This window comes from Falco biarmicus, chromosome 19, assembly GCF_023638135.1.
Source record: "Falco biarmicus isolate bFalBia1 chromosome 19, bFalBia1.pri, whole genome shotgun sequence".
NCBI lineage: Eukaryota > Metazoa > Chordata > Aves > Falconiformes > Falconidae > Falco > Falco biarmicus.
In genome coordinates this window covers 5,576,099-5,594,955 of record NC_079306.1, presented here as the reverse complement: position 1 = coordinate 5,594,955, position 18,857 = coordinate 5,576,099, and the positions used below count along the sequence as shown (strand labels likewise).

Sequence of the window (18,857 nt, the reverse complement as noted above, 5' to 3'; positions counted from 1 at the left end):
TTTCTGCTCCTTTTCAAATTCTTACCTCGGAAAATAACGTTACTAAACTCATGTGATGGATTGAAGACCAGATGTTTGGCCATTGCATCACCCTCGGATGTTACAAAGAGACAAGAGGAACAGGACAGCTTTACACCACTGGAAAGAAAAAAGGAAAAGGAAAAAAACACAAAGAAAGAGAGAAGTGAGCTTAGTTTCCGATATGAAAATATGTATATGTACATCCCCTCACTAACAATTAGAAAAGAAAAAGTCACCCTCCAGTACACACAGGCAGTGTCCCCGCCCTGAAACATTAACTCCCACTGGAAAGCAATGGGAGTCTCAACATATTGCCCTTAATTCAACATATTTTCCTGTGTGGTGAAAAATAAACAGAGCTTCTTCAGAAGCAGATCACGAAAGAACAGAACTGGCAGATCAGAAAAAGAATGTGCATAAGATTCCCAGGTGATTAAAATAAGATGACAAGTTTTCCATTACCAGGCAGTATAGTTTTTAAACAAAGCCAAGTATTTTGGACTCTTCCGGGGAACATGGTTGCTGTAAGACAAAAGAGTTTATTAAACATCAGAATTATTCTGGGTATTTGAAGAGCTATAAACCCATGCAAAACACAGCACATTTACAAAGACAGACCCAGTCCTGGTTTTAATAACATTTTGCCTGCCTTTTTAAAGTTTTTGTATTACCAAATTTGAGAATTTCAAAAGAAATCCTAGGAGCACTGAAAACGACCCTTTTCTGCAGCAGCACGCAGGTACACATATCGTCAGCTACGATACTGATACTTTGGAAAGAACCTCAGCTCTTGCACTCAGTTTTCTCATCTCATTTGAGAACCACCACCCATGTCTGTACCAATACAGAAAACGTGTCCAGCCTCCTACAAACCACGACAGCAAACTGGAATTTCCCGACAGCCCTTCCTTACAGTGCAGACAGACAGACACAGAGGTGCTACTGCATTCAGGGAGGAGGAATTTCTACTGCAGCGTTCAAAGAATCACACATACTTGATCATGTGGTTGGCGTAAGCTCTGGAGCAGCAGGTACTGTAACGACACAGCGAACAGTGCACGTAGGTGGGAAAGTGGTTTGGGAAGTCGGGGATTTCGAAGCTGCACTCCAGACAAGTCTGCCTCCCCAAGACACTCCTGAAGGTAAGAGGGATATTTTCGTTAGCGCCTGAACAGGCAGGTATCTCTGGAGTTATAACAAGCATCAGGACAGAGAAGAAATTAATGACATGTAAACCTTCAGAAGTCTGCAGTCCAACTAGTCTCATCTTTCGCCCTAGCTTCCTAGGGTGCCTCAGTGCCAGGCTAAACATTTTCCACTTGCTGTAGTCAGGAGTACACAATTTAAGAGTGGATAATAACTTAAAAAAATATACATATATACTGAAGACAAGGCAGCAGGACACAGGGTGGGCAGAAAGCCCTTATGCTGATGAAGTTCCATTGTTTCCATACAAGTGCCTAGCTAATTCTGTATTTCAGAGTTTCACCTTAAGGGGCTTTCTTAACACGACTGAATCCTGGTTTTGTGGGAAGCTAGACTCTCCTGGCATAAAGTTTCCTTGGCAACCGGTAAGACAGAGCTGTCCAGTGCCGAGGATCACGTTACCCATCACTGTGGCATTAAAAAGCTAACTACGTATCCTTTAAAAAAAAAAAAAAAAAATTTTTTTTTGAATTTTAAATTTAGCAAAACGTTCTGACATTTTTTTGACCGCTCTCTTCTGGACGTTCCTCTGGACAGGCGGGTACAGGAAGATGGGCTGGGGATCGGAAGAAGATGACAGCGGAGTGGTTTCCTGTCCAGTGCCCTGCGGCATGTCATTTGACGATATTGGCACTGTCCGTGGCTGTCCTCTAGATGCCCTGATTGTAACCTGCAGAAAACAGATACACCCATACCTCCTAAAACACAAGGGCAGAAGTGATCTATCCAAATTCAGACTCCTCTGTTTGGAGTAGTCTTTCAGGCTCTTAGCAGAGAATAAACAGGTGCTCCTAGGACACGATTCATCCCACCCAGGGCAGCAGTAGCCTAAAAGAGGACAGACGACTTGAGCCCCAGAAGTGCCTGCTTGTCCCTAATGACTACAGAGGGCGTCCAGACTAGTTCGGATACCTTAGTTAGGAGAGTTTAACCTCTGGCGTGCCACCTTCGCCTCCCTCTCTAACTGTTTCTATGAAGTATCTCATCAACTAAGCACACACAACACGGACAGAGTGCAAGTGTTCTTCTGTCCCAGCAAGTGTGGTTTAAGTGATGCAGGTAATGCAAACATCAGTTTTGCAGCACTTCATAAATACACACCAAAACAGACGCTACGGGTGTTTCCTGAGGAAACAGAGGACAGAGGCCTGCCGTTAACTTGGATTTCTTACCTTGGTTCCAGGTTTCAATCCTTCTAATTGTTTGGGCTTCCGGAAAGTTTTGTGGTGCTGCAGCTTGTGTTCTATTTTATCCTTGGCAAATAGGAACTGGAGTCTACACTTGTTGCAATGATAAACACTCTTCTTCTAAGGCAAATGCAAATGGAATATATTTCATTTTAGAGAAACAGAAGTCACAACATAGCATAGGTTTTTGTTTTAAAAAAAGAAAAACCTCAACCCCAAATACACTTTTCCCCTCTCTGAAGCTACAGGCAGCCCCGTTCTTCTTTAGCATCTGAAAGTCCCTCCCCACCAAGCCCCGTATCTTGGGTGGCTTGGTTTGGTTTGGTTTGTTAATTAAAATCATCAGGCTCTGCAAAGACACCAGACCTGGAAGCGCCATGGAACGAGTCTTACCCAGCATGTTTAAACCCAAGCAAGGCACACTAGCAGAGCAGTGTGTGGGGCAGCATTCCTTCAAAAGCTGCCTTGCCTCTGCCTCTTTCGGGAGTCAGCAAAGGACTTTGGGGGTAAATCAACTCAGGCACTGGGTGAGAGCGCTGCATTTCTATATTCTGAAAGTAAACTTCAGCTACACCCACGTAAAATATGCTGTCAATACAGCCAACATATATGGAAACAGAACACTGAGCTAGGAAAATGACATTCATTTGCGTGCATATATTATTGTTTATTTATTTATTACCTAGAGATAGAAAAGTTTAAAACCCAAGTGAATATCAGAGAGCCCACTGTTGGCTAATCATCACATAAAGCAAAGACAGTCCAGCAACCCATTTTTTTTTCTTTTTTCTGTTAAGTAATAACAGTCTGTGCCACCCCCAAAGGAGCAATGCCTCTTCAGCGCAATCCCTGTGAAAGGTCCGGAATGACAGCATGCAAACCGCATCTGTTGTGGAGTGAATACAGCATCTACTAAAACCTGCTCTTTCAACCAGTTTTCTTTCTTTTTGATTTTATTCCAAGTGAACGCTCGACTAATCACGTGCTTACTACCTGCTGAATCTCTGTGGGGAGCGAACCCCCTCAAACAGACAGACTACAGCCCTGACATAGTACCTGATGCCTCATGAAGTGCTGCTGGAAAGCGTTGCCGTTCTTAAAGACTTTGAGACAGTAAGGGCAGAGCAGGTGCCGCGTGTCTTCGTGGATCATTCGGAAATGGCTATCCACTTCAGAATAGAGTGAGGAACGATACTGACAGACCTACAGGAGTGGACGGAAACAACTAACAGTGAAAGAACGTAGGAATCTCTCTCACATCCACCACTGCAACACAGAGGTCTTAACAGCAGTGCCCAGATCCTCAAAGATATTATTAGTGGAGTTTAGGAACCAGGTCCTGAAGAACCTGATAGCTTATTCCGACTGTAAGATACCAAATCAAGCAGCATATATTCAGAGTAGTTTGGAGAAACAGATTTGAACTACTTGTATAAAGAGGAAGCAGTGACAACTCAAGCTCCAGATCCAAGAAAGTAAGAAAAAAAAACGTAAAGAGAGAGACAGTCAAGGCAAAGCAGTCGGAATAGATTGAAGAGCAGTTCCTTCAGGGTCTAAGCAAAATGCACAATTTGGAACAAACATGTTATGTGAAAACGGATTTACAAGTTCTTCTCTGTGTTTTCTTTTTGGAGGGACAGTGTTAGGACCCCTGGGTGGAGATGACATATTCAGAAAGGGTGCAAGCACAAATCTCCTGTAACAGTGTCAAGAAAAGGTATTGCACAAGCAACATAATTCTCGTTTGCTCCACAGTGACAACTTCTCTTAATGGCACAGCAATTCGCCTGCAGGCCCTGGGACTAAACAAATGTCCATCAAGCTGGTCCAGTGCCAGAGTGCTGGGAACTAGCAGCAAACACTCAGCTACTTGTGCTGCCCTAACAGCCACTGGACTTCTCCAAGTCCACACCTGGAAAAAAAAAAAGAAACTATGGGCTCCACAGTGCTGTTCTATGGCCCAAGTCTGTTTTAGACCTCTATGAGCCACACGCTTTGCTGAAAAGTGCTGGATACCCTCTTACTCTTTAGTATGCACTTGTGCAGTCCAGCTCCTAAACCACTTTTAATACCTGACAAACATAGGGCATCTCCCCAGGCTTGTGAGTGTCCTTCATGTGCTGCAGAAACATTGGCTCGCTCTCAAATGCCCATTCGCAAATCTTGCACTTTGCTGCAAAAGAAAGAAAAAGCACATAGAAGCTGGGGGACTAAAAACACCATTACAAGTTGCTTTGGTAACAACTGTCCCTTAAAACAAACCAAACACCTACTCACCCAAAAAAACTAGCTCTGAATTCTCTGAACTGGTTAGACAACAAAATATATTCCAAGAGGTTTCCAAAAAGCAGCAAAAAGTCTCTTAAACAAAACAGTGGGTACAACAAGATGTCCTAACGAGGAAACTTCCAAGTGATTTTAAACCAGATGTCAATCTACTGATAATATTTTATTATGTATATAATATAATTATATGACATTATTATTGAACTAAATCTTTAAAATACTCCTGACAGTAAATTTCCAGAAATGTAACCTAGATGGATTTTTCTGGTGGCCTACAAAATAAACGCACCAAGGGGCAAGGCAGAACGGACACTCCTTTCCCAACAGCTCTGCAGTTAATACAAGACAGAAACCCTCTAAAAACCTAAATGACGACAGCGAAGACAGAAACCCTCTTAAACCTAAACAACAGCAAAATCAACTTACTTGTTGACTCATAGGGACTATGGACATTCTCCAAGTGACACTGTAGCTGGAACGGAGTAAGGAACTGTCTGTAACAATGCTGACAGATGGTGTGGACATCTACCTCTCCATTCTGCTGATCCAGTTCAACGTGGTGCTTCATGTGATTCATAAATCTTAGGGAGGTGAAGAGAAAGCGTGTGAAGAGAAATCCAAACATTTTGCACCTGTAACCCTGAAAACACTGTGAATGCTACACCAGATTTTTTTTTTAAATGCACTAAGATGCTTCTTCTTGCTCTTCCCATCAAAACCCAATGAAGTCTCCTTATATCCACCAGCTTCCCACTCCCCTAACTCCAGGGGAATTTGCAGTACAGAGGCTGTACTACTTGCTTTGGAGCCCTTCTGACCCCAGCCTGGCATTCATCTGACAATGACAAAACATTTCAACTTAGAAGAAAAACCAGTAGTCCAGTTATCACAATAGAACACCACAGTGGCTCGCTCAGAAGAATACACTATTTCATAAAAATATTTTCTCCCTCTGTTAAAAAAGCACTGAATAAAGATGAGAGGAGCAGCTCAAGAACAATTACTTCCTATTATCTACTAAGACTAGTAGAGCAAATGAGACTTCTCATTTTTTTGAGAATTCAAATTCTCAACAAAACCAAAAAGAATACAAATGTGATTATTCTAACCACGCAATCTTCTTGCAACTTTTGCCCTGACTGAACTGTGTGACAACAGGCAAATCTCTCCCTTTTGTGCTTCAGTTCTGGTCTTAAGCTACAATACGGGAAAGTTGCCGGGCCTGAGAAACCGATGCTTACGACTCGTTTTGCCTCCTGCAGATCAGAGGTAGTCAGAACACTGCAGACTGTTTTTGCGGCACAATTGCCTTACCGTATGTTGTTCTTTAGCCTCTTGGTGCAGTGTGGACACCTGAAGGAAGTTGGGACCTTGGGGAAGTTCAGTAGCTGGCTCACTTTGCCACCATCTCTGCCGTAGTAGAAATCATCTACTAACATGATGAGCTTGCTTTGGGATGAGTCAACTGCGTTTTCACTTGGCTCTGGAGCTTTAGCAGGTGGGGACAGTGCAGGGATAGGAGTAGAAGAGGGTGGTGAAGCAACAGCTGTAGTTTTTTCTGGAGACGGAGGCTTTGCAGACTGAATATTTGGTTCAGATTCTAGAGATTTTCTTTTCTTGAGGAATTCAACCATTTCAGGGCAGCAGTACTAAAAGGAAAAAAGAAAAACAAAAGACAAAACCACCACACACATTAAACTATCTAGGAAGAACTATAGAGACTATTAAACTGATACAGACTAACCACCATTAAAGGAAAGGGAACTCTTGAGGAGAGAGTAAAGCGGAGTCAATATCTGATTTCCCATTTTGTTTACTGATACGTAAGATTAGAAAATAAAGTCATCTCCTGGCCCCAACAGGACATCAAACAGGTCCCGCCTACTTCCAGCGAGGAATGCTCTAGGTGGTCTTTCAGAGGCCTCTCACCTTCTCCTAGCCCTACCCTTCCTTTTCGCAGCAGCCCCTGATCTAGGGAGAAGAACTCTTCCTTGCACTCCGCAATCGCGAGCAATTATCCATTAACCACCCATCCTAGGAAGGTTACTTACACACATATGCCCTCTTAAAGCTTCAGTGACTCGAAACTGAGCGTCACATCTTGGGCAGACCTTCCTGCCACCATCTTGCAAATCAAACGTGGGAATAGGAGAAGAACTGACTGTAACAGGAAAAACACAAAACAAACCAAGAAAAACAGAATCTTTACGCTTCATTTCGAATCTAGGCAACCTTTCTGGCATACTGAAATACTTGAAAGAGCCGTACTTTTAACTGCTAACTAGCCTCGAAGAGGCATGAAAAAGGCAAAAGTATGCAAACTTCTGACAATCTGTGTGACAAAACATACCCCGCAGTACCTAGAGTAAGAATAGGAGTGCCTCAAAATCAGACTTAATAAATAAATGAGCTGAACTCATCTGCCCTTTTTCTTTAATAGCATGCTTTGGTTCTCCATCAGACTCCAATCTCCTCCAGCTGTAGTAAGAAACTCAGAATATACAGATGACATTAAATGTACCTTAAATCAACTTCTCTACTTCTCAAACACCTTAGGAAGGTGATTTTTTGCAAGAAAAGAAGCAAAGATTTTATTCTTTTGTCTCCTTGTGTAGATTATTTCAGGTGTGTGTATCCTCAACATGGCAGAACTCACACCAGTAATTTTGAATGCAAAATAACGTATGCAAAGAAGTAATCACAAACAAAATATAATCACTGGTTAAAAGTGTACGGATAAAGATGAAGAAATTAACAGCAAAGCTCTTCAAGTGTTATCCCTATTAGGAAATCCCAGCAGTTGCAGGTTAGCATTTTTTTTTCACGCCAGAAAATAAAACTTCTGCATTCTCAGCAGAACCAACTGAGTGAGGACAGCTGCCACTGCCCGTACCTTTTGATGACGACGACGACTCTGAAACACTAGATCTCTGGGAACCGTGCACAGGGCTGCTGTTGGAAACCACCAGCGGGCCAGGGCTCTGTCCTAACGAAGGAATGGTGTTCAGGGTATTCACTAGTTTAGCAACCTCATTGCTGTTCTCACCGGTCACTCCAGGTCTCTTTACGGTCACAAAGCTTGCGATGCTCACTGCCAAGGGAACGGGTAACACCAGAACACTAGTAAGGAATCAGTAAGATCTGATCCAGTGTGAATCCCACCCCCATCTAGTAGGTCTTGGCTCTTGCTCTTCTACCTTGAGTCTTCACCAAAGGTTACTAAGCCATCAATTATCCTGCCCAGTAATGCGAAGGCTGGCAAGACCGGGAAAGTAAACTTCCCTGCCCTTTCCAGATCACACTCCAAGATACTGAGCCAAGTGCCACAATGAACTAAACAGGACACTGATGGTCACAAAAATCATTTGTATTTCTTTTCTAAATGCAGCTGTATATGATTATGGTCACTTAAAGCTAAAAATAACCTGACTACTTGCTGTGTGAAGTATTTTTTTTCCCCTTTTTAAATTGCTTGTCACTATTCTTGAGCCATCATTTCACTCATGAATTCAGCCAACAAAAAAATAAAAAGGCAACACTGTTAGTTTGTGTTCGTCATCTACTTAACTTCACGTTTCAAACAATACAAGTGATTTACAAATAGTATTTTTCACTTTTGGGGACTTCTAATTGATGGTGTCAGAACATTCTACAAAGCAGAATTTAACTAGTTCTCAAACCAAACCGGACTAGCCTCATTTTCCAGGTAAGAGAGATGAAGTGTGAGTCAGTGGCAGAGGCAAAAAAGAGCACCCAGGAGTTCCAACTCAACTTCTGCCTTTTAGCTGCTAGGCCATACGTTTGAAGATCAAATTATAGACAGTGTTACAGACTCGAGTCCCCTTGCTTTTCCATGGCAATTCTTACCTAATTTGGGGTTAGTAGCTTGACTGGACTGCCCTGGCTGCTGCACAGTTAACTGTCCCAGTGTTGTTGGCTGCGATGCAGTAGGAGTTGTGGAGGTGCTGGGAGTGGACTTACTTTGCTGTTGTGCCTGGGACTGTGGTACAGTGCTCCTGATGGTAAGCGTGGCCGGAATGACCGTAGTGAAAGTGTTGGTGGTGGGTCGGACCGGCATGGTTGTACCTGGTCTCACCTGGGCCATTTGAGAGAACACCTGAGGAACGCCAACTGCCGGTTTAACAAACTGGGTACCTGGGGCTTCAAAAACAAATGGAAAAACAAGGTAGATTAAGTAATTGAGCTCCCTTCCTTGCACAGTAATAACTGAGGGCAACCTGTTTTCCGACACTGCTGAGCTCCCAAAATTCCCAGCATTTCAGTGGAAGCTTTGACTTCAGCACCTGAATTTCACTTCCCAAGCAGACTAAAACCGAACACGGATGCAGAGAGAGTGAAGACTGTATTTAGATGGAATTTTCCATAAGGCCCCAGTAGCTTACAAGCATAAATCCCACCAAGTTTCACAGGGCTCATAGTCCTGGTCACTAGGCCCAAAGGAACCCCGTGGAAGGCCTTTTATGGCAGGACAAGGGTGATCCTACAGTTGCAGATCAGTTTGTGATACGAGGCTTTGGAGATGTGTTCTGGGGAGAGTGAAAGGTGGCTCATCACTAGCATGGTTGCTTTGTTATAAAGCAGGCACCTGGTGACACAAGAGTTCTTGGTCTTCCTGACGGTGCACGACAGGACCCCGTACCAGAAATAGGTGCTAGAAAAATCATGCCCAGTGTGAGGCTCAGTTCCCAGGCAGTTTCCCAGCACTAACATGGGGAGACTTTGAAAGGAAGGAAGAGGGGAGGGGTGGTCATGGGCTGGGACTTTGGAATTAACTTTGCTGAGGCTTTCTGAAGAGGCTAGATCATATGAAGCTCCAAGAGACAGACATTCCTTTCAGCTGGGAGTCCCCTACTCTGCAAAGTGGTTTGTTACTACCATCAAAGGGCTTACTCTCTGCTGCAAAATGATTACCAGAATTACAGCCACAAATATGGACAAATCTCACCTACTACAGAGCTGAACCCCCCTTCTTCAATGCTACTAGATAGGCAGGTGAAATACAGGTTTCAAATATAATTTTTTTTTTCTCCAACTCTTGGGACTCTAAAAAGGAACATGACAGTGGCTTTAGCTTGTTCCAGTCCTTACCTGGGACGAGGGTGATGGGTCTAACTGTCTGACCTTGCTGTACGTTCAGAACAATTCCAACTTGGTTCATTGTGTTTTGTACAGGCCGGACATTCCTCACGGGAAATCCCTGCGGTCAAACAGTACCGTTACCATACCAGGCAAACCTGAAGCACTTTCAACATGAGCTTTCTACCCCAAAAATCAAATAAACAAACAAAAAAACCCCCACCCCAACACTACTATCATCTATAGATCATTTGAACTGTGAGGCCACACACCCTGGGCCAGCACCTCACCCTACCCTAGCGGTGCTTCCCAATATTCCACACTCTGATATGCAGCCCCCGTTCTCAACCGCTCCTTCCCTAAGCACCTACAGAGATCTCCCAGGTCTCAGCAAACATGCAAAAAAGCCAGCGGACATTTAATAAAAAAATTACCTGCAGGTTCCCCTGGAAAATAAACCAAAGTATTTCAATATTCAGCAACGTCAAAGTCACGCAGCGCAGACAGACCCACCCGCAGCAGGAGCCTGGCCCTACTGGTGAGGCTACCAGTGGGAGCCAGCATGAAGCCCTGTTAGACCTGTGCTAGCTCCACGGGACCTGCTGGGGTGTGGAATGTGGCCAATTTTCTCAAGTGAGATTCAACTGCCAAGTGACTAGGAACACAAGCTATTTCCAAACAAAGCCAGTTCTAGATCTACATAAATTAAAAACCAAAACCCCAACAGATTTCAGCTCAATCCACTGAAGTGCACAAGAAAAACTAAAACAAGCATCTAATTATTTCCTAACAGAGAAGAGTCTTGCAGGGATGAGTGCGCTAGCCCTTCTGTCTCAGCTGCCCTAGCTGCAAGGGCACTCACCTGGGTTGTTATGAAGATGGGCTGGCTGGTCACTGGAGAATTTGTGACGTGATTGGCATTCTGCATGATCTGCACAGGTCGTAATACTGGCTGAGTTACCATTGTGCCCAGACCTGAGGTCGGGTTCTGGGTAAGGATTAGCGGCTGTCCACTTTGCTGAACAAGAGGATTGCCAGCTGGAACGAAAACAGAAACATAGCAAAAGTCACATCTGTCAGGTAAAAAGGCTGCTGCTTCTCACACACGCTCAGCTGGCAATTTTAGTTTTCAGAATTTGAATGAGTTTTCCAGAGCATGTTTTAAAACTAAACCTGCTACAATATCCAACCCTTCTATACATTGTTTGAACATTCACATTTAGGCTAGGATTTTCCAAGCTGCCTAGGAACTAAGCGTGCAAATGCCTTAGCCTTGAGCAACCTCAGAGACTGATTATTCTGGCTCCTACGTGCCCTTTGAACACAACTACAGCAGCTAAAGAAAATATTTTTTCTAGTCTCATTAAGTAAAAATTCACCTGCTGGCAGATACTGGGAAAACCTATGCTGAACCAGTACAACCCCTGGCATAGGAAACGCACCAGAAGTAGAGCAACACTGGAAGTTTCTGAACAACATCGACAACCAGACCACTGGGGACACCGGAGTCTGCCGAGGGCTTCAGTTAACCAGGAGGTCACAAGAATTCTAAAGTAACCTGAAGTTATCTTCAACATCCTTGGATAGAAAAGAGGACTATGGGACTGAACCTTTGAAGAAGCAGACAAACTTCAACAAAAGGAGGAGAAAAAACCCCCACCAGATTCAAAACATCTGGATCACACCAAATTCACGATGCCTGCGTTATAACAGTATCTTACAGCGGTTCAAAGGGCTTATTCTCCTGATTCAAAAGTGAAACACCCTGCTTGAAAAAAAAAAATTAAGATGAGGAAAAGACAGTAGTTTTATCTGCTAAAACCAACATCCTTAACATCACCCGATACATGGAATACTCCACACAAGTCCTTTGGTGTGAGAGCATGGTCGCATAATTGCAAACAATTCTGTTACCGCAGCTTAGCGAGACACCACGTCAGCCGAGACCCGCTGTCTGTGCAGGTGCTGGGAGCCAGCTGCATTTGCAAGTAAACCCACTCAGCTTAAAACATCTTCATGAGGTTTTATACTAATGGATTTTACATAGTGCTTGCTTGTTTGACAGTAACTTGCACTTCATGCTGCGCACCAGTAACCTGATTCCTTGCAACTGTGCCTAGCTGCCAGGGAGTTCCAAGGCTGGTGCTGCCCACCACTGCACCCAGAGGGATTTCCCCGACGGATTTTCACTGTGTACATCTACTGTGGACCTGGTGCTTCCAGACACAGCTGCCCAGTAACTCTGCCACAAGGTTCTGCCCTCAGGTGCACATCGCCTGGTCAAGTTTTGACCGCAAACTTCCCACAACCACTGCTAGGGTTACCTAATGCCTTCCATTACCTGCAGATGAAAGAGGTATCCTATTGCCTTGTCAACTGCTAACCGTACAGACTGAGGTCTCCCTAATTTTTTTTTTTTTTTTTTTTTTTTTTTTTTTTTGTGGCAGACTGGAACAAGACTTGTTCAGTCATTAAAGAACAGCAAACTTCGCTTCTTCTGGTGCCTTTTCTTCTTTTAACGTTTTCCTCTGCACAGCTGCCCAAGGGCCTCCCATGATCTCAAACTACCTCCAGGAAAATCCACGTTGATCAGCTCCTGGCCATCTCCATGTGCACCAGCCCAGCAGACACTAGCAGTTGGCTGTGTCCTTCAGTCAAGATCCCATTTGTCCCATGTGCCCTCCCAGTTCCACAAGCTCTTATTGCCAACCAGAGCAGACGTGCAATTATTTGCACAGAACGAGGAAATCCAAACCCAGGAATACTGACCGATCTGTTGTGGCAACCCGGGGGCTGAAGTTGCAGCAAAACACAGATCAGAAGAGTCTTCCACCTACTGCCAATGTTTGTTGGCACTTGAGATGAGGAAGGAATTAGAAGAAGCAGAAGAGAGGATGAAGGAGGAGGCTGTGAAGAAATGTGCTAGTGAAAGATGGGATGAAGCGGTCTACAACCGTGAAGGTACTGGTTTAGAGGACATAGACAAAACCTTTGCTACCAACAAACACTTCTGATGTCGCTCCCCTTCAGAGGCTGGTCTGCTGGAGGGGGGACATAACTCCCTGCTCCCACACAGCGTGTTAGCTCCAGGCTGTGCTGTGGATCAAGCTAAGCAGTAACTGCAAAGGTTGGCTACGGCAGCCTGTGTACACCTTCTGCCAACACCAACTTTAACTTACAGCCAGACACTGTCTTTTCCACAGAAATCTGCCTCACTTTGTGCACAGGATGGCCGATGGTCAGGGAGCAAAGCAAAGCTATGCGGGAAATGAGGCGACACCTGTACATTCCCAACTCTTGTACTGTAAATGATGGAAATACGATGGCAGCATCGAAGAGAGGGATGTTCTGGTATGTAAGGTTATGACTGTCATCTGAAAAAAAGTTACTTTTATCCCATTGTGCAGCTTAGCAAAAAATTTACTTTTTCCATTGGTGATCACTACCTCTTCATCTCCCAAGTGCCTATTACAGGTGACGTGTGGCGGGTCGACCTTGGCTGGATGCCTGGTGTCCACCAACCTGCTCTATCACTCCCCCCCTCAGCAGGGGGAAGAAAATAAGATGGAAAAAACCTCATTGGTCAAGCTAAAGGCAGTTTAATAAAGCAAAAGCCAATGCACAGAAGCAAAGGAAACCGAAAAGTGTATTTACTTCCCACCAGCAGGCAACATCCAGCCACTTCCTAAGAATCAGGGCTTCAGCATGTGTAGTGGCTGCTCCAGAAGACAAATACGTAACATGAATTTCCCCAGAAGACAAATATGTAACATGAATGCCCCCCCACCCCCCACAGCTCCCCTTCTCTTAGGTTTTATATGGCATGAAATATCCCTTTGGTCAGTTTGGGTCAGCTGTCCTGGCTGTGTCCCCTCCCAAACTTTGCCCACCCCATCTACTGGTGAGGGGGGATGTGGGAGAGACAGCCTTGATGCCGTGAGTGCTGCTCAGCAGCAGCCAACACACCAGGGTGCTATCAACATGCATCACAGCACTGTGAGGCAGTTAATTTCCCTTGTAGCAGCTGCATCAGCCACATACAATACATGCAGCCAGGTCTAAAGACAGCAAGTGATCTGCACATATAAAATGCATTACTTTTTCAAATATCATGGAGGAGGGAAAAACATTAAAAAAAAAAAATAATCAAGCCACAGATATTTCAAACTGAGCTCCAGAAAACGAACAGGATACTTATTTGCACTTCAATTCCTTCTTCCTCTATACCATGCTTCTTCACAAAGTTTAGCTCATTCATGTATTTGTGCATTTTGCACTACTCAGTCCCGTTGTTACTACAATCCACGCTTGAGGACAAAGAGCTTCCAAATCAACAGAAGGAGGCGTGATCCAGGACACCCCACACAAATCTTCCCACCGCAGACTTGCGGCACAATGACACGACAGTGACAGAACACTCAGGTTGTTTCAGGAGTACAAACCGGTCCATCAGCAGCTTCAGTGATGTTGTTAGAGGAAAGGATTGCTGTACCCGAACAGCAAATGTTTCCTACGTAACTGTGTGAATCCAGGAAAAGACCTGCTGCGTGCCAAAATGTTCTGACCCACAGCCAAACCAGCTTCTGTTAATGGAAGATGCTTTACACTGACAGTCTGGATGCTGCCTGGCTGGCAGTCCTCAGGGTATATGATCCAAATGTTTTAATGAAGATTATACTAGGCAGAAACAGTAGGGTAATGGAAGACTACGTCAGAAGGTTCAGATCCAAGCCACACAACTGCCTGGCCCACACTGCATCGCGTCTTGCCTCGCTTTTTCAAGCGCCTCAGACAGCAGGGAAGAGACACCAGCTCCCACTTCCAAAGCATGAAAAAAGAAAAAAGCGTCAATCAGCAAACATAACCTCAAACTGAGGCAAAGGATGGAGATGCCGAGATATCATGAAGGCTGGCAGCCTATCTTGGACCAATTTCTTTAAGATCAAAACCAACGAGCACAAACCCACTGCTGCCTGAACTCTGTACATGCTGCCTCTAGTCTCAAGTGAAAAAACCAAAGAGGGCATGCTTCTTGCCTCTGTTAATTTATAAGGCACGGTCTCTGAAGAGGGATAGGAAAGAGAGAAGGAATGGATGAAAACTAGGGACAGACAGACTGGATTTGCAATCTAAAAAAATTCAGAGAAGTAATCCCTTCACAATACGAAAAAATACGGTGATCACCGAAGAAGAGACAAAGTTGAGAAAAAAGAAAAAAAATAATCTTTGGATAGCTCTATCAGGTTCTAAACATTTACATCCTACCTAATATCTGATGAAGGCCCAAATCCAGAGCATCAGTTTATTTTCTCCTCTTCAGTGTCTTGAGGATCTTACTTGGCTAACAAGGAACGCACAGTCATCCCCAAATCTTTCAAGGAGCGGAGACCTTGCCAATCGCTGAAAATCTGACTGCAGACGAGAGGTCTTACATTGCCACTGGAACTTCCATGAGAAATCCTGAAGACTGAAGCTATGACGACCTCACGGATAGTACAAAGGCCACTGTGCAACCTCAAACAGAGTGTGACAGTCAGGTTTCCAATTCCTTCTGGCTCTCCTTCGGAGTTTACAAATAACCTGGGAACATTTGTACTGGTTTAACAAACAGAAGATGACTTTGGGTTTAAGTCCACTTTAAAGCAGAGATCAGCTGACAAAAATCTTCTAGTCAAACCAGTCCAATGATTTTTGACTCTTTTCAGTCAGCATGGACTTGGCAGGTTCCTGCCACGTTGCTCTCCTGAACACTATCATTACTAGACAAAATAATAGGAGAAGCATAGGTAAATATTCTAATTCCTTACCAGAAACTGCAGGTTCTTTTCAATGTGGCCAGGATGGACACAGTTGTATGCCCAGTTTCCTGCCCCCTCCCCTGCCGCCCGGCTTTGGTAGACTTTCATAAGTGAGAACGACAAGCCTTCTGCAGCAGCGTGCCCAGGAGCGTGCAGTACTTCTCTTCGATTGTTTCCAACAAGGTTTTTAAGGTTTCCACAGGTCTTGGAGCACTTTAAATTCGCTAGCCAAGACAGATGTGCATAGACTCACTACTTCATCTAGGGAGAATGAGGAGACCATGGCAGAAATCAGCTGCTGGGTAAGAACAAATCACATTCCTCTCTCTTCTCCTCCTACCTCTCAAGCGTATGATTCTTCCAAGCACCTTGCTGGAAATAGCTTAATTAGCTTCTCAGAGGAGGGCTGTTCAGACCTAAATGCCAGCTGATGAAGCAACCCTCCTGGACTCCTCCTTGACTTCCAGTACGCTACCAAGAAGGCAGAACATCAACATGTAGAAGAGGACTTTCTCTATCCTCTCTCTCAACTAAGCAGAGTTGAGACGCTCTCCTCTAAAGGAGGAGCCACTCTTGTCAGACATGCCCTGGCTGTTCACAGGAAAGGTTGGACTGACAAAACCTCTTTGATGCTCCAGAAACCCCCACACAGATCGCGTGTGCTTCACAACAGGCCAACCCTCCTACAGAAGAATGCTAGCGATGGGCCCATCAACAAGTTACTTGCACTGTGAACAACCAAGGTGTTGATAAGGACCTCAAAGGTAGAGCAGCCACACCACTGCTAAGGGGGCCATCGGTGCCAAGGCTCCTACCACCAACACAATCCACATTAAAATCCATGCCAAGTGGTTAGGACTGTGTCACTGTCTCTTTAGAGTTTGAATTCAGCACTTAGGCATCAACAAAGGTCCTCTCAGGCTTACAAAGCATGAACTAATAAGCCTGGGACAATGCAATTCCTTGATGGATTTGTTCTCTGATGGCCCTGGCAGCTGGCACCCATGGCTGAGGGACAAAAAGGAGCAGTGTAGGGACACACCTTTAAGGCTTTAACGGCAGGTGATTTGGAAAAACTAGTAGAGCCAGCTCACCAGGGTGCTCCGAGATGTAAGGGATTACTGAGGCCTGGGGACAGACACTTGCAGGTATCTGAGGAGCCTTCCACCATTCTTTGGAGAAGGAACTTGAGGTGGCTCCTGTGCTCTCTGTATCCATTTCCAGAAAGTATGGCAGGTTGAGCACTGCTCCAACACATATACTTCAAGACACGGGAAGCACAGGGAGCAAAGCTAAGAGAAGCTTCTGCCATTACGCACTCCCTAGATGACAGGCTAGCAGAGCTTGATGCAAACAAACATGTAATTTTTGTCAACAAGTGTTAGAGACAGAAATTACACTGTATGTTATATACAGTTTAGGGCAGAGAGGGATCACAGGGCAGTACACAGAGCAAGCATGCACTGCAAGCATCCCATCGCACTGATGCAAGCAGTAATTTAAACTAGACTAAGTTTTGTCACTTCCCATCCCAGCCTGCCTTAACCGTATACCATTACGCAATTGCTGCATTCTAAATATAAGCACGGTATTTTTCTTCTATAGTTTCTGTATTTTCAGGACAAAAAGCACTTTGTGATTCTTGTGGTAAAAGGAATTGCAGGAACGTAAGTTATATTTTTATCTGATGGTGGAATTATTAAAAAGGAGTCAAGCTGTCAGGCTGATGTGCCGCGTGGCACCCATCTCATTTTCTTGTCAACAACAACAGTGCTTTCTTGGATACGGGGACTCTGCAGAAATGGACAGACACGTTACACCAGCTAGCTATGCATGTCTATGTAACATAAGAAAGAACTGGCTTGAGTGGGATACAGGTACAGCTAAGAGCATTCGAAGGAAAGAAAAAATTAGGCCGAGCGTCACTTCAAATATATTTAGCTTCCAATAATTTTTCCTTTTATGTCCCAGTAATTCAAGACATTTTAAAACTAATCTGCAGGGAAAAAATTGGATCCAGCTGAAAGATAGAAAAAGAGAAGCTAAAAGGTATTTCCACCTTTAGTTTGGAAATTTTGTTTCTTGATTTTTGGACACGGGGTCATTTCTATCCAGCCCAGGACGCACTTCTGCTCTGTTCATTCAAAGGAGAACCGGTACAATACACCTCACAAGGAATTCAAGCCTGTGTCTGTTGACACAGTCCTGAAAGTTAGATATTTACCAACAGGGATGCCGTTGTTTAAGAAAAGGATAAATTTTAAGTCTCCAGGCTTGCTCGTAAGTGAATTACAAACGAAAACAAAACCTTACGCTGGGAGAATGGACAGATTTAATGGGTCCTTTTCAGCCCTAGCTTGTAAGTCTTTTTAATTAATGTAAAACAAAACGCAAGACGACAGCCATGAGCATAAAAAACAGATTGCTGAAAGCTGGGATGACTCCAGACACGGCTCATTTCATGAGCGTTCCACATAGTCACAACTTAAACTGGGATGTGACCCTCAGTTACTGGGCCAGCGGAGACTGCAGGGATTGAAGAGGTGACAGATGTCCTTGTGGCACTTTGCCACTCAAAATCCTCACTGGCATCAAGCCAAAAAGGATTCCCCTGCCAGTCAAAGTCATGTCACAAGAGCTGGGACTCAACAACTATAACAGGAAAGAAAAGGCCATGCTGTAGGCTGAAGAATTTGGGTTTGCATCGGTCCTGAAGTCAATGGGTCAAGCAATCTTCTGCTGAACCAATGCAGTCAATCCCTGCCCAACAAACCACACTAACCATCAGGTTGCTTCCACAGCGGTAATTTACAGTTAGATGACACACTACTAGAGATACACAAAAGAAAAAGGACTATGGAAAGTGACAGATGAAGTCACACTGAGTAACGACCCTGCCTGACTCCACTTTTTAAGCTACGGAGTATAATCTGAAGGTTCCCTGATAGCTACCGCTAATGCTGTTTGCAAACCAGAATAAAATAATAAGCATATAAAAGGTGATGACCATAGGTAGCTATGCCTATGATTTCATCCCTCTAGTACAGAGTACTGCGATTAATGTCTAGAAATAGAACACCGGCTTTTCAGCGAAAGGTTTCTCCAAAGCCTGCAAGGAACTAAGCCATTAGGAAAATACTTCCATGTACCTCTGAACTGTACCACAGATGCTAAAAAAAATATAAATATATATTTCCACCCAGCCTACAGCAGCAGTATGCAGGAATCCTCCTAAACCTCTAATGCTCTCGCAGCCCTGAGA

General features: G+C 44.3%; 1 protein-coding gene across 11 annotated transcripts in view; it reads right to left on the bottom strand.

The window, feature by feature from the left end:
* The window catches only part of POGZ (pogo transposable element derived with ZNF domain), a 37,601-nt gene that overhangs the window by 3,935 nt on the left and 14,809 nt on the right, over nucleotides 1–18,857 (bottom strand). For 5 of the 11 annotated variants that reach the window (XM_056322149.1, XM_056322146.1, XM_056322148.1 and 2 more), the window contains 14 exons: nucleotides 10,660–10,835; nucleotides 9,810–9,918; nucleotides 8,568–8,861; nucleotides 7,594–7,791; nucleotides 6,752–6,861; nucleotides 6,015–6,349; nucleotides 5,127–5,281; nucleotides 4,487–4,587; nucleotides 3,471–3,617; nucleotides 2,400–2,534; nucleotides 1,725–1,897; nucleotides 1,017–1,157; nucleotides 484–543; nucleotides 26–138 (listed from right to left, as the gene is read on the bottom strand). In XM_056322149.1, the coding sequence (XP_056178124.1) occupies nucleotides 26–138; nucleotides 484–543; nucleotides 1,017–1,157; nucleotides 1,725–1,897; nucleotides 2,400–2,534; nucleotides 3,471–3,617; nucleotides 4,487–4,587; nucleotides 5,127–5,281; nucleotides 6,015–6,349; nucleotides 6,752–6,861; nucleotides 7,594–7,791; nucleotides 8,568–8,861; nucleotides 9,810–9,918; nucleotides 10,660–10,835 (2,247 nt within the window). Of the gene's footprint in view, nucleotides 1–25; nucleotides 139–483; nucleotides 544–1,016; nucleotides 1,158–1,724; nucleotides 1,898–2,399; nucleotides 2,535–3,470; nucleotides 3,618–4,486; nucleotides 4,588–5,126; nucleotides 5,282–6,014; nucleotides 6,350–6,751; nucleotides 6,862–7,593; nucleotides 7,792–8,567; nucleotides 8,862–9,809; nucleotides 9,919–10,659; nucleotides 10,836–11,176; nucleotides 12,204–13,451; nucleotides 13,557–15,062; nucleotides 15,378–18,857 lie in introns of those variants that run through there. The other 6 variants (XM_056322155.1, XM_056322154.1, XM_056322152.1 and 3 more) reach the window with 6 other exon arrangements.